The sequence below is a fragment of the Neoarius graeffei genome, chromosome 3 (genome assembly GCF_027579695.1).
Source record: "Neoarius graeffei isolate fNeoGra1 chromosome 3, fNeoGra1.pri, whole genome shotgun sequence".
NCBI classification, from domain to species: domain Eukaryota; kingdom Metazoa; phylum Chordata; class Actinopteri; order Siluriformes; family Ariidae; genus Neoarius; species Neoarius graeffei.
Genome location: NC_083571.1, coordinates 55,673,613 through 55,686,977, shown reverse-complemented (window position 1 = coordinate 55,686,977; position 13,365 = coordinate 55,673,613). Strand labels below are relative to the sequence as shown.

Here is a 13,365-nt window from a genome sequence, read left to right as displayed (position 1 = left end):
ACCTTTGTCCACAGTTATCAACACCGTTTCACAATTATGGACACCTTTGTCCACAGTTATTGACACCGTTCCACAATTATCGACACCTTTGTCCACAGTTATTGACACCTTTGTCCACAATTATCGACACCTTTGTCCACAGTTATCGACACCTTTCCACAATTATCGACACCTTTGTCCACAGTTATCGACACCTTTGTCCACAATTATCGACACCTTTGTCCACAGTTATCGACACCTTTCCACAATTATCGACACCTTTGTCCACAGTTATCGATACCGTTCCACAATTATCGACACCTTTGTCCAGTTATCGACACCTTTCCACAATTATCGACACCTTTGTCCACAGTTATCGACACCTTTCCACAATTATCGACACCTTTGTCCACAGTTATCGACACCTTTGTCCACAGTTATTGACACCTTTGTCCACAATTATCGACACCTTTGTCCACAATTATCGACACCTTTGTCCACAGTTATCGACACCTTTCCACAATTATCGACACCTTTGTCCACAGTTATCGACACCTTTGTCCACAGTTATTGACACCTTTGTCCACAATTATCGACACCTTTGTCCACAGTTATCGACACCTTTCCACAATTATCGACACCTTTGTCCACAGTTATCGATACCGTTCCACAATTATCGACACCTTTGCCCAGTTATCGACACCTTTCCACAATTATCGACACCTTTGTCCACAGTTATTGACACCTTTGTCCACAGTTATCGACACCTTTGTCCACAATTATCGACACCTTTGTCCACAGTTATCGACACCTTTCCACAATTATCGACACCTTTGTCCACAGTTATCGATACCTTTCCACAATTATCGACACCTTTGCCCAGTTATCGACACCTTTCCACAATTATCGACACCTTTGTCCACAGTTATTGACACCTTTGTCCACAGTTATCGACACCTTTGTCCACAATTATCGACACCTTTGTCCACAGTTATCGACACCTTTCCACAATTATCGACACCTTTGTCCACAGTTATCGATACCGTTCCACAATTATCGACACCTTTGTCCAGTTATCGACACCTTTCCACAATTATCGACACCTTTGTCCACAGTTATTGACACCGTTCCACAATTATCGATATCCAGATGATTATTTATAAAAAATAATCGGTATGTGGTATTAAATTACCAAAACATAATTTTTATTTTGAATTTGTTTTACATAGACTTATATTTAGTACAAAATATCTTTTATTTAAACATATGGATGTCGGTGTTTACGTAAATGAGGAAGTCATTCTAATGTTTGTAAACAAATGAACTGATAATGTTTAACCTGTCAGAAAATCTTTTTCTTCCACTTTCGACCCACTGTCTAAATATTTTCATAGATCACATTTTGTTAATCATTCGTTGTTGTTTGTATTAATTTCTAGTTTTGTAGTTGAACAATAAATGTCAACAGGCAATCGACATTGTAACCACATGACAATCCAGGTCAAAGGTCGCATGTCATTCCTCGAAACAAAATATAAAATGTCACCGATATTGTCATATGTGGTCGATATTTACAGCAAACTGCAAAAAAAAAAAATTCTGAATGGAAAAGAAAAATCTGAATATTTCAAGCATGTCATTTTTTATATGCTAGAAATTAAATTCTGGTCTAATACCGATTATTTTTAATTTTTTTTATAAATAATCATCTGGATGTGGATAATTGTGGAACGGTGTCGATAACTGTGGACAAAGGTGTCTATAATTGTGGAACGTGTCACGTGATCTGATACACTAAGTAATCGGGAATCAACTCTTTTTTTTTTTTCCCCAGTGGAAGTTTGAATAATTATTCATGCACAATTTACATATTGAAAGTCTTTTCTACTTTTGCAACGGCCAAAAGATCGTTAAGGTGTCAATAATTGTAGCCGCCGCTCTCTAAGCTAAGCAGAGGGGATATCTGACAGGATTTTAAAGACAAGATTTTAAATGTTACCTTATCATTTTCACTGCTAGTTGAATGTTAGCTGGTTGCTATAAGCTAACTAAACCAAATTTCTGACAGGATTCATAAGTCATATTTACAAAAATCATTCATTTCCACTTATTAACAGTAGTTTTCAGGCTAACACAAGCTAATCTGACAGGATTTCTGACAGGATTTTTAAAGTTCTATTTATAAATGCTAAAATGCGAACGATTCACACTGCTAGCATTCATTTCTCATATAAGCAAAGCAAAGACGATATCTGACAGGATTTTAAAGTTAGGATTTTAAATGTTGCCTTATCATTTTCACTGCTAAGGTTAGCTAGATAGTTGATATAAGCTAAGCCGACAGGATTTCTGACACCATTTTAAAGTTGTATTCATAAATCAATTTCACTGCTAATTCTAGTGGGATTCTATGCTACTCTGACAGCATTTCTGACAGGGTTATAAAGCAATAGCAGAGTGAAGCTCCATACTTAAGAGAAGATGCTCATGCATCGACCTGATTTTTGATAGCTTTTGCGACCGTACGACATCCGTATGTACGTATATACGAACAGTGTACATGTCCCACCACAGTGAACCTGATCTTTAGTGCAAGGCAACGTATCTCATAAATACTTGACCACCGGACAAGTGCATTTATTTACATAATACAGATGGGTTTTTATCCAGCACTTATTTTTAATTAAAAAACAAACAAACATAGGATTATTTATGAACACCGGCGAGTGGCCTAGTGATTAGCCTGTCCGCTTCTCAATCGGGAGATCATGAGTTCTACTCATGGTTGGGTCATACCAAAGACCATCATAAAAATGGTGCCTTCTGGCAAGGCACGCTGCAATACAGATGCGAGTGTGGAGTCAAACTCTCGCGGTTACCAGAGGACTAGCCCCCCACTGTAACCCTAGCTATGTAATAGGCGAGAGGCTGAGGGCTACGAAATGGAGATCGGTGCCGCCAAACTCGCCATGAATGGTGCTTTGATTTACGAACACATTTTACACTCATCGGGAGCTCCACTTTTCGGCAGTGCCTAAATATATTTTATTTGTGTTAGGTACTTGGCTTGACTTGCAATAACCTCTTTATTCACCCCTAAGACTGTAGATAGGATAGCGTGTCTTGGAAATGTATTATTCTGGTTTTCCAGGTGCTATCTATATAATAAACAGCAACATTTGTTTGTTTCTTTGTTTGTCGTGAGCTAATGTCGCCATTTCTCGATGGATTTTCACCAAATTTGGCAAGTAGGTCATCGGAATTTTGCAGATATAAACAACATCCATGTACGGGCCCCAAGGAGTCCCTGGTGAGCCCCTGGGTAGTGGATGTTTGGATTTTTGTTTGGCTTCGGTTAACATCACCATTTCTCGATGGATCTTCACCAAATTTGACATGGAAGTCTGGGGGCAACCCAGAATTTTGCAAAACCCGGGCAATGCCGGGTAACCTGCTAGTACTGTATAAGCTTGAAACTGGAATATCTTTGTAGAAAGAAAATAAAAGGTTCTTCAGAGGTTCTTTGCTTCTGAATGAAGGAAAAAAGACACTAATTTGCAGTTTTAAGTTGTAAACACTTGTCACTAGAGGCCCTAGAGATGCATTACCTTTACAAGTTAAAAAAAATTTGACCCTAAGTGTTGACCACTGTTGAAACTAGCTTCATATTTTATACATTAGGGGAAAAACTTGCAATAACTTTACTGACAGAGTAGTGATCATTATTATCGTAAAAGCCACGTAAAAGTTTAAGCTATAACGCATGCTCCCTGAAGGATACAGCCCTTGTCACTTTAATTCGTGGAATATTAATGTCAGGAATTTTATTGAGGTACATAATAGGACCTGAAGGACTATTCTTGGGTACATTTACATTGTTTCCAAGCAGCATTATTGAACAGTCATAATATAACACAGTTTCTGTGTTTGTGTGTGCAGCGTTTAGCCGTGCCCCAGTGCCCATGGCCGTGGTGCGGAGAGAGCTGTCATGTGAGAGTTACCCCATCGAGCTGCGCTGCCCCGGCACCGACGTCATCATGATCGAGAGCGCAAACTACGGACGCACAGACGACAAGATCTGTGACGCTGACCCTGCGCAGATGGAGAATACGCGTTGCTACCTTCCAGACGCTTACAAGATCATGAGCCAGAGGTATCACATGCACATGTTATACAGTGCTGAGCGTAAATGAGTGCACCCCCTTTGAAAAGTAACATTTTAAACAATATCTCAATGAACACAAACAATTTCCAAAATGTTGAAAAGACAAAGTTTCATATAACATCTGTTTAACTTATAACGTGAAAGTAAGGTTAATAATATAACTTAGATTACACATTTTTCAGTTTTACTCAAATTAGGGTGGTGCAAAAATGAGTACACCCCACAACAAAAACTCCTACATCTAGTACTTTGTATGGCCTCCATGATTTTTAATGACAGCACCAAGTCTTCTAGGCATGGAATGAACAAGTTGGCGACATTTTGCAACATCAATCTTTTTCCATTCTTCAACAATGACCTCTTTAGTGACTGGATGCTGGATGGAGAGTGATGCTCAACTTGTCTCTTCAGAATTCCCCATAGGTGTTCGATTGGGTTCAGATCAGGAGACGTACTCGGCCACTGAATCACTTTCACCCTGTTCTTCTTCAGAAATCCAACAGTGGCCTTAGATGTGTGTTTAGTCATGTTGGAAAAGTGCACGATGACTAAGGGCATGGAGTGATGGTAGCATCTTCTCTTTCAGTATAGAGCAATACGTCTGTGAATTCATGACGCCATCAATGAAATGCAGCTCCCCGACACCAGCAGCACTCATGCAGCCCCACATAAGGACACTGCCACCACCATGTTTCACTGTAGGCACCATGCATTTTTCTTTGTATTCCTCACCTTTGCGACACCATACAGTTTTGAAGCCATCGGTTCCAAAAACATTTATCTTGGTCTCATCACTCCAGAGTATAGAGTCCCAGTAGTCTTCATCTTTGTCAGCATGGGCCCTGGCAAACTCTCGGTGGGCTTTTTTGTGCCTGGGCTTTAGGAGAGGCTTCTTTCATGGACGGCATCCATGCATGCCATTCCTCTGCAGTGCACGCCGTATTGTGTCACGGGAAATAGTCACCCCAGTTTGACTTTCTACTTCTTTAGATAACTGCAGTGAACTTGCATGCCGATTTTCTTCAACCCTTCTCATCAGAAGACGCTCCTGTCGAGGTGTTAACTTCCGTGGACGACCTGGACGTCTCTGTGAGATGGTTGCAGTTCCATCTTTCTTAAATTTTTGTCCCACTTTTGCTCCAGTATTCTGACTGATAAGTAAAGCTTTGCTGATCTTCTTGTAGCCTTCACCTTTGTGGTGGAAAGAAATAATTTTCTTTGGGGAATTCTGAAGAGACAAGTTGAGCATCACTCTCCATCCAGCATCCAGTCACTAAAAGAGGTCATTGTTGAAGAATGGAAAAAGATTGATGTTGCAAAATGTCGCCAACTTGTTCATTCCATGCCTAGAAGACTTGGTGCTGCCATTAAAAATCATGGAGGCCATACAAAGTACTAGATGTAGGAGTTTTTGTTGTGGGGTGTACTCATTTTTGCACCAGCCTAATTTGAGTAAAATTGAAAAATGTGTAATCTAAGTTTATATTATTAACCTTACTGTCACGTTATAAGTTAAACAGATGTTCTATTAAACTTTGTCTTGTCAACATTTTGGAAATTGTTTGTGTTCATTGAGATATTGTTTAAAATGTTACTTTTCAAAGGGGGTGCACTCATTTACGCTCAGCACTGTACATGAGAATGCAGAAAGACGTGAAATAGCTTGCGGATTTTGTCGAGCCTCAAGATGCCCCTGTTTGTTTTTACTGCGGGATAGAAATGCTGATCTCTTTAACTATTTATTCAATAATCAGTATCGATTCTACTATAGTCATTATTTCTCTACATTCTGGCCAACAGCTATATTACTGCTGGACAAATGCTTGAGATGACGGGTCGAACAAACCCGACATACACACTACCCTACTGCATATATTCAAATGAATTTGTCCAGCTCAGATTTGCGAGGGGAAAAACAAAAAACAAAAGCCATTTAAAAAGCAAGCGGATTATTGACAGTGATGTGCTTTGATTAATGCTAGTTTGCAGCTCGATTTCTGGAGGTCTTGCAGTCATCAGTAAGGAGACATTAAACTGAGAAATCCCACATTTTAAAGAATTAAGCCACTTTTGAACAAACCGAAGCTGAGTTTCAGACTGGGAACTTGCTCTGATGCACTTGGGAACTTCCAGAAGTGGCCTAATGAGATTATTAAGATCTGGTTGCATGGGTTCTGTGGATTTAGGGCACGTTAAGTCATTCTGATAAATAATTTTCACAGCTAATGCTGGCTAGGTGGTTAATATAAGCTAACCTGACAGGATTTTTAAGTAATGTGTGTGTGTGTGTGTGTGTGTGCTAGCTTATTATTAGAAACAGGAATACACTCTTGCTCAAGGGTTCTTTGGTTCCTCTCTGGGATGTTTATTTATTTATTTGTTTGTTTATTTTCCATTCAGTTTTGCTTGTGCTTTGTTGTTCTGAACGTGGTGTGTGGAGTACACAGCAAGTGCGTATTCGATGTTGAGTAAATGATAATGTGTGAAACTATGTCTTCGCAGTGCGTCCAACAGCTGGTGATGCAGTAAGACAAGTGACAACAAGAATGCAGATTGTTGCCGTTGCTCTGTACACCACTAGCCAGCCTGCTAAAACAGACACTTGGCTTTAGATACAAGTTACAGACAGAGAGACTGTGTGTGTGTGTGTGTGTGTTTCGAGATAATTGATCCTTTGTATGTTCCACTGCTGCACAATCCCTCCCATATAAATCTACCCAGAAGAGTCAAATCCTACAAATGCTTAGCAACAAAACCAACAAGCAGTGCTAACAACAAATATCCTGTTCTGATTCCCAAAGCAAAGCAAGAGACTATTACACAAGCCCAAAACTCCTACTGCATTATTGATACGTGGCGAAGGACTGTGTACGATGTCTTGACTACAGAGCGAGCAGAATGTCTTTGGGATGATTTTTTTATTATTTTTTTTTTTTCTCATGATCAGGGCTCACCATGCTACTTCATTAGCATGCGAGGGAATGAAAAGCGAACTAACGCCACGCGAGATCAGCTAACGGCGCCCCCGGACTCGAACGCCTGCCGCAGCTGTTGCTAGGATCCTTCTCACCGTGTTAAGCCTATTAGAGAGAAGACAAGGAAGGAGCTATCCAAATACACACACACACACACACACACACAGAAAAAGAAAAGCGTTTCAAAAGAACTCCTGTGGGTTGGTAAAGCTGAGCTTTACACTAGTGAATAGCTGGAAAGAGATCCTCTGTCAGACATTGTCTGGATTTGGAAAAAAAAAAGGAGCATATGCATGTGGGTAGAGACACGTGCCGGATTTAACATCCTTTAAATCGCGGTGCTTTTCACTCATCTGCTTTTTTGTGTCTTGTTAGCCTTCAGACAGATTTAGCTTTTACATAAATGAACCAGAATCTAATGTTTAAGAGGACTTGGGCCAACTTTAAACCTGGATCTCTCGTTTTTCCACACGAACTGATTTGTCAGTGCGGCGTTTTCTAAAGCATGAGCTGGATTGACTTGTTATCTGATAGCTCTGTTCGGAAGTGCTGCTCTTCCGAGCATGGATTTCAACTCCAGTGGGAAGTGGGTTGGTTTTCCGGGCCGCAGGCCACCTGTCCGCACGTACTGGATTTGCTCGAGTTATCTCGACTCTCCCGGCAAAAGCATGCACATGCGCGCCTGCCTGCAACACACATCCGCACAAATCCAGTATCACAAAGCTACCGTATCTGGAGGTGCTAATATCAAAGGGTAGCGCTTATATGAAGTGAAGGCCGTCAGCACCTCTGAGGACTCGTGCCTGTCGATACTGATTTAACACTCCAACATGATGTCTTAAGTACTGGGATTTTCAGCATGCCTGCAATAAACAAGCAGATATAATGCGGGAATAAGCAGATATAAAATGAAATTTGGTTAAAATAAAATTCAAGATTCGGTTAGTTAGTGAGTAGCATGTACAGGCTTCACTGCCAAGATATTTTCAGAGATGATACGCCTGTTGGTTTGGCCTGTGTTCCCGTACAGCTGTTTAAAATGTCATGGGATGATTCCTCACAGCTGGGGATTCGTGTGTGTGTGTGTGTGTGTGTGTGTGTGTCAGACATGGTTTAAGGTGCAGGGGAAACTATTCTGACCAGAAATCAATGTGCAAATAGTTTCCAGGCTCCGTTTTGCAGTGGGGCTGTTGAAATCCTTAGCGCCGTGCTGTGAAAAGACTGGAAAACCGTTTGACGTAAAGTTTTTGTTTGTCTTGGAGTATATGTCAGTTCTCTACACAGCATGAAATAAAATAGATGGGATTTTTATTTCACCCATGAATTTGTTGGCGTTCCCAACATCATTTTATCAAGTAAACCTAGCATAGAGGTCGCTAACTGACTGTCTCCGACATGTCAGCTCCCGTCTACTACGTTCTCCGAAGGGCCGCTCCTGTCCAGATCTTTAATTGAAGGCAGCTCCTGAGGTAGTCAGCATTGTTGGGCAGAGCTGGCTCCTGAAATCCGTGCCTGTTCCAAAGGAATATTCGAAACGCAAGACGGTTTGAGAGCAGCTTCAAATGTATTCTTCTCAATTTCATAAATCTGTTGAAACATGATGGATCAAACTGTTCTTCCAACCAGAGAGAAATATTTATCAAGTAACTGCATGTCTGATATCTTTGGCACACTTTTCTGGCCACAACCTTCAGAATCTTGAAGGATGTAATCGGATTGTGAGCTGATATAATTATTCGACTCAAAACGAGCCCATCTTTAAAAGTTGTTCTTTTTGTGAAGCACTTAACAATGAGAAAATGACAGGAAATGTTTGACTACGAACATGGATTCTTCCTCCTGAAATACAGTGGTGCTTTAAAGTTTGTGAACTTGCTGTGAGCGCTGTCGCCTCACAGCAAGAAGGTCCGGGTTCGAGCCCCGTGGCCGGCGAGGGCCTTTCTGTGCGGAGTTTGCATGTTCTCCCCGTGTCCGCGTGGGTTTCCTCCGGGTGCTCCGGTTTCCCCCACAGTCCAAAGACATGCAGGTTAGGTTAACTGGTGACTCTAAATTGAGCGTAGGTGTGAATGTGAGTGTGAATGGTTGTCTGTGTCTATGTGTCAGCCCTGTGATGACCTGGCGACTTGTCCAGGGTGTACCCCGCCTTTCGCCCGTAGTCAGCTGGGATAGGCTCCAGCTTGCCTGCGACCCTGTAGAACAGGATAAAGCGGCTAGAGATAATGAGATGAGATGAGATATATGCTGCTCGTATATTGCTTGTAATTGGGGTAAACATCTGTTAAGTATTTAATATAAAATTGTTTGACTGTGTTGAATTTAAAACACCAAAATGCATCGGGTCCACCAGACCCACGAACACTGGCTGAGTAACAAAAATATGAACACCACAGAAGAGTTAAGTGAGAAAACAGCGAGAGGAGAAAAAAACCTCCCACATTTTACCGATTTGGGACCACAAGCTCACCTTTTCATTTTCTATTGGCTCATTGACTGAGTTTTGTGACGTGAAGAGGTCGAGAAAACAGATTGCAACCTTTGCGATTCTGAAGGCCGTGACCAGAAAAGTGTTTTTTTGTACTTGACTCTTACAACTGAGCCTTTTTACTTAGCCAAAGTTCACCTAGATAAAATCAGCACAAACTGAAAGCAACCACTACCAGAAACAAATGTGTCTTTTCACATCCTTGGGTCCTTTCTCCTTCAGTGCATTGGCTTTTCCATTTTATGAGCATCTAATTTAAAAAAGGATTTAGCTTAAAACAAAAGATCAATGTGTAGTTGTGTATCTCCTGTATCATTGTAGTATCTCAGGGGTTAAAAATCATAAATGCTACCATAACATTTATGGTTATCATAAATGCCACCATAACAGCTCCTTAAATAGTGGGTTAATCATCCATCCATCCATCCATCATCTGTAGCCGCTTTATCCTGTTCTACAGGGTCGCAGGCAAGCTGGAGCCTATCTTTAGCCTAACCTGCATGTCTTTGGACTGTGGGGGAAACCGGAGCACCCGGAGGAAACCCACACGGACACGGGGAGAACATACAAACTCCACACAGAAAGGCCCTCACCGGCTGCTGGGCTCGAACCCAGGACCTTCTTGCTGTGAGGCGACAGTGTTAACCACTACACCACCGTGCCGCCCGGGTTAAGCATCCAGAGTAACAGAACTAGCTTGGAAAATAAGGCTAATTGTCATGTTAACTGTAACAGCTAGCGAAAAAAAATCCCTCCCACTTTATTACTTTTAAAAATAAGATATTATACAGCGTGTTCCAATTTCAAGCTAATTTTAAATGGCATTAATTGTGTAATGAATAAAGAAAGCTTGAATTTGCTTTAATGAAGATGTGATAATTCAGAAAATAAGACACTAAGGTTTGGATATGTTGTCTTTCGTTATTTCTGTGAGTCTATATTATGATAAAAACAGAATATCAAAAGTTCTGCACAATATTTTCAGAATTTGTGAAAAGCGGGTGTAAAATGAGGTTGTGTTTCATTCGCTTTATTTTATTTTAACTGCAACTATCTTCCCAACACTAATATGCTTCTGGTGCACAGTACAGTGGTGCTTGAAAGATTGTGAACCCTTTAGAATGTTCTATATTTCTGCATAAATATGACCTAAAACATCATCAGATTTTCACACAAGTCCTAAAAGTAGATAAAGAGAACCCAGTTAAACAAATGAGACAAAAATATTATGCTTGGTCATTTATTTATTGAGGAAAATGATCCAATATTACATATCTGTGAGTGGCAAAAGTATGTGAACCTCTAGGATTAGCAGTTAATTTGAAGGTGAAATTAGAGTCAGGTGTTTTCAATCAATGGGATGACAATCAGGTGTGAGTGGGCACCCTGTTTTATTTAAAGAACAGGGATCTATCAAAGTCTGATCATCACAACACATGTTTGTGGAAGTGTATCATGGCACGAACAAAGGAGATTTCTGAGGACCTCAGAAAAAGCGTTGTTGATGCTCATCAGGCTGGAAAAGGTTACAAAACCATCTCTAAAGAGTTTGGACTCCACCAATCCACAGTCAGACAGATTGTGTACAAATGGAGGAAATTCAAGACCATTGTTACCCTCCCCAGGAGTGGTCGACCAACAAAGATCACTCCAAGAGCAAGGCGTGTGATAGTCGGCGAAGTCACAAAGGACCACAGGGTAACTTCTAAGCAACTGAAGGCCTCTCTCACATTGGCTAATGTTAATGTCTATGAGTCCATCATCAGGAGAACACTGAACAACAGTGGTGTGCATGGCAGGGTTGCAAGGAGAAAGCCACTGCTCTCCAAAAAGAACATTGCTGCTCGTCTGCAGTTTGCTAAAGCTCACGTGGACAAGCCAGAAGGCTATTGGAAAAATGTTTTCTGGACGGATGAGACCAGAATAGAGCTTTTGGTTTAAATGAGAAGCATCATGTCTGGAGAAAAGAAAACACTGCATTCCAGCATAAGAACCTTATCCCATCTGTGAAACATAGTGGTGGTAGTATCATGGTTTGGGTCTGTTTTGCTGCATCTGGGCCAGGACGGCTTGCCATCATTGATGGAACAATGAATTCTGAATTATACCAGCAAATTCTGAAGGAAAATGTCAGGACATCTGTCCATGAACTGAATCTCAAGAGAAGGTGGGTCATGCAGCAAGACAACGACCCTAAGCACACAAGTCGTTCTACCAAAGAATGGTTAAAGAAGAATAAAGTTAATGTTTTGGAATGGCCAAGTCAAAGTCCTGACCTTAATCCAATGGAAATGTTGTGGAAGGACCTGAAGCGAGCAGTTCATGTGAGGAAACCCACCAACATCCCAGAGTTGAAGCTGTTCTGTACGGAGGAATGGGCTAAAATTCCTCCAAGCCGGTGTGCAGGACTGATCAACAGTTACCGCAAACGTTTAGTTGCAGTTATTGCTGCACAAGGGGGTCACACCAGATACTGAAAGCAAAGGTTCACATACTTTTGCCACTCACAGATATGTAATATTGGATCATTTTCCTCAATAAATAAATGACCAAATATAATATTTTTGTCTCATTTGTTTAACTGGGTTCTCTTTATCTACTTTTAGGACTTGTGTGAAAATCTGATGATGATTTAGGTCATATTTATGCAGAAATATAAAAAATTCTAAAGAGTTCACAAACTTTCAAGCCCTACTGTAGGTTGATCTATTAGCAGAAATAATATTTGTGTATAATTACCTGTGACTACAAATCATTGTTTTTTCATAAGCTTAGAATGAGACCCTGATATCTACATATGGTGCGGATCCACTTCCATGAAACTGCCATGTTGTGCTGCTACAAAGCAATTTGGAACTGATAAACTTCTAGACAAGTCTCTAGACACCCTGGACAAGTTGCCAGGTCATCACAGGGCTGACACATAGACACAGACAACCATTCACACCTACGGTCAATTTAGAGTCACCAGTTAACCTAACCTGCATGTCTTTGGACTGTGGGGGAAACCGGAGCACCCGGAGGAAACCCACGCGGACACGGGGAGAACATGCAAACTCCACACAGAAAGGCCCTCGCCGGCCACGGGGCTCGAACCCAGGACCTTCTTGCTGTGAGGCAACAGTGCTAACCACTACACCACCGTGCTGCCCAACATGGAGGATCATATTTATGAATTAAGATGAGACAAAGCAAGGGAACATGACCGTAAGTTTAGGATGTACTACAGGTATCTGATGGACACCTATACATTCTAATATGCACTTTGGAAAGGGAGGGGCATTCAGTTGATTGATCTCCACTGAATTCTATGGACCCTATACAGTTATATCAGAGACCCCCCCCCCCCCCCCCCCCCCAACACATACCAGGCTTGTATTACTTGAGTCCGATCCGTGCCCTAATTTTAAGGACTTGTGACTTGACACGGACTCGTATATTGGAGACTCGGACTCTGATTTTTTTTCTTTATTTTCTGTAACATGCCATAATAATTTGGTATATTTATATTTACATTAATTTTTGTACTAATTTCATGCAAGAGTGTCACCCCTGCGCACCTTGGCGCATGCATCAGATAGACTCTTGGGTGTGCTCCGGACAGCGCATGTGCTGAGCAGACTCGTGCGCTCCGTAAATAACTCGCACCTGCACAGGATTACGGTGCAATCAGTGTGCCGATATAAAAACTGTGAAAACACACTCACTTTGCGAAGTATTGATTTGCATTGCTGACACATTACCGAGCCTTATTTCCTTGTTTG

General features: G+C 41.2%; 1 protein-coding gene across 6 annotated transcripts in view; it reads left to right on the top strand.

Annotated features, from left to right (window-relative positions):
• The window catches only part of LOC132883412 (adhesion G protein-coupled receptor L3-like), a 734,936-nt gene that overhangs the window by 313,984 nt on the left and 407,587 nt on the right, over positions 1-13,365 (top strand). For 5 of the 6 annotated variants that reach the window (XM_060917029.1, XM_060917030.1, XM_060917026.1 and 2 more), the window contains exon 4: positions 3,919-4,132. The exons of the other annotated variant lie outside the window; for it this stretch is intronic. In XM_060917029.1, coding sequence (XP_060773012.1) covers positions 3,919-4,132 — 214 coding nt within the window. The remainder of the gene's footprint in view (positions 1-3,918; positions 4,133-13,365) is intronic. 6 annotated transcript variants of the gene reach the window in all.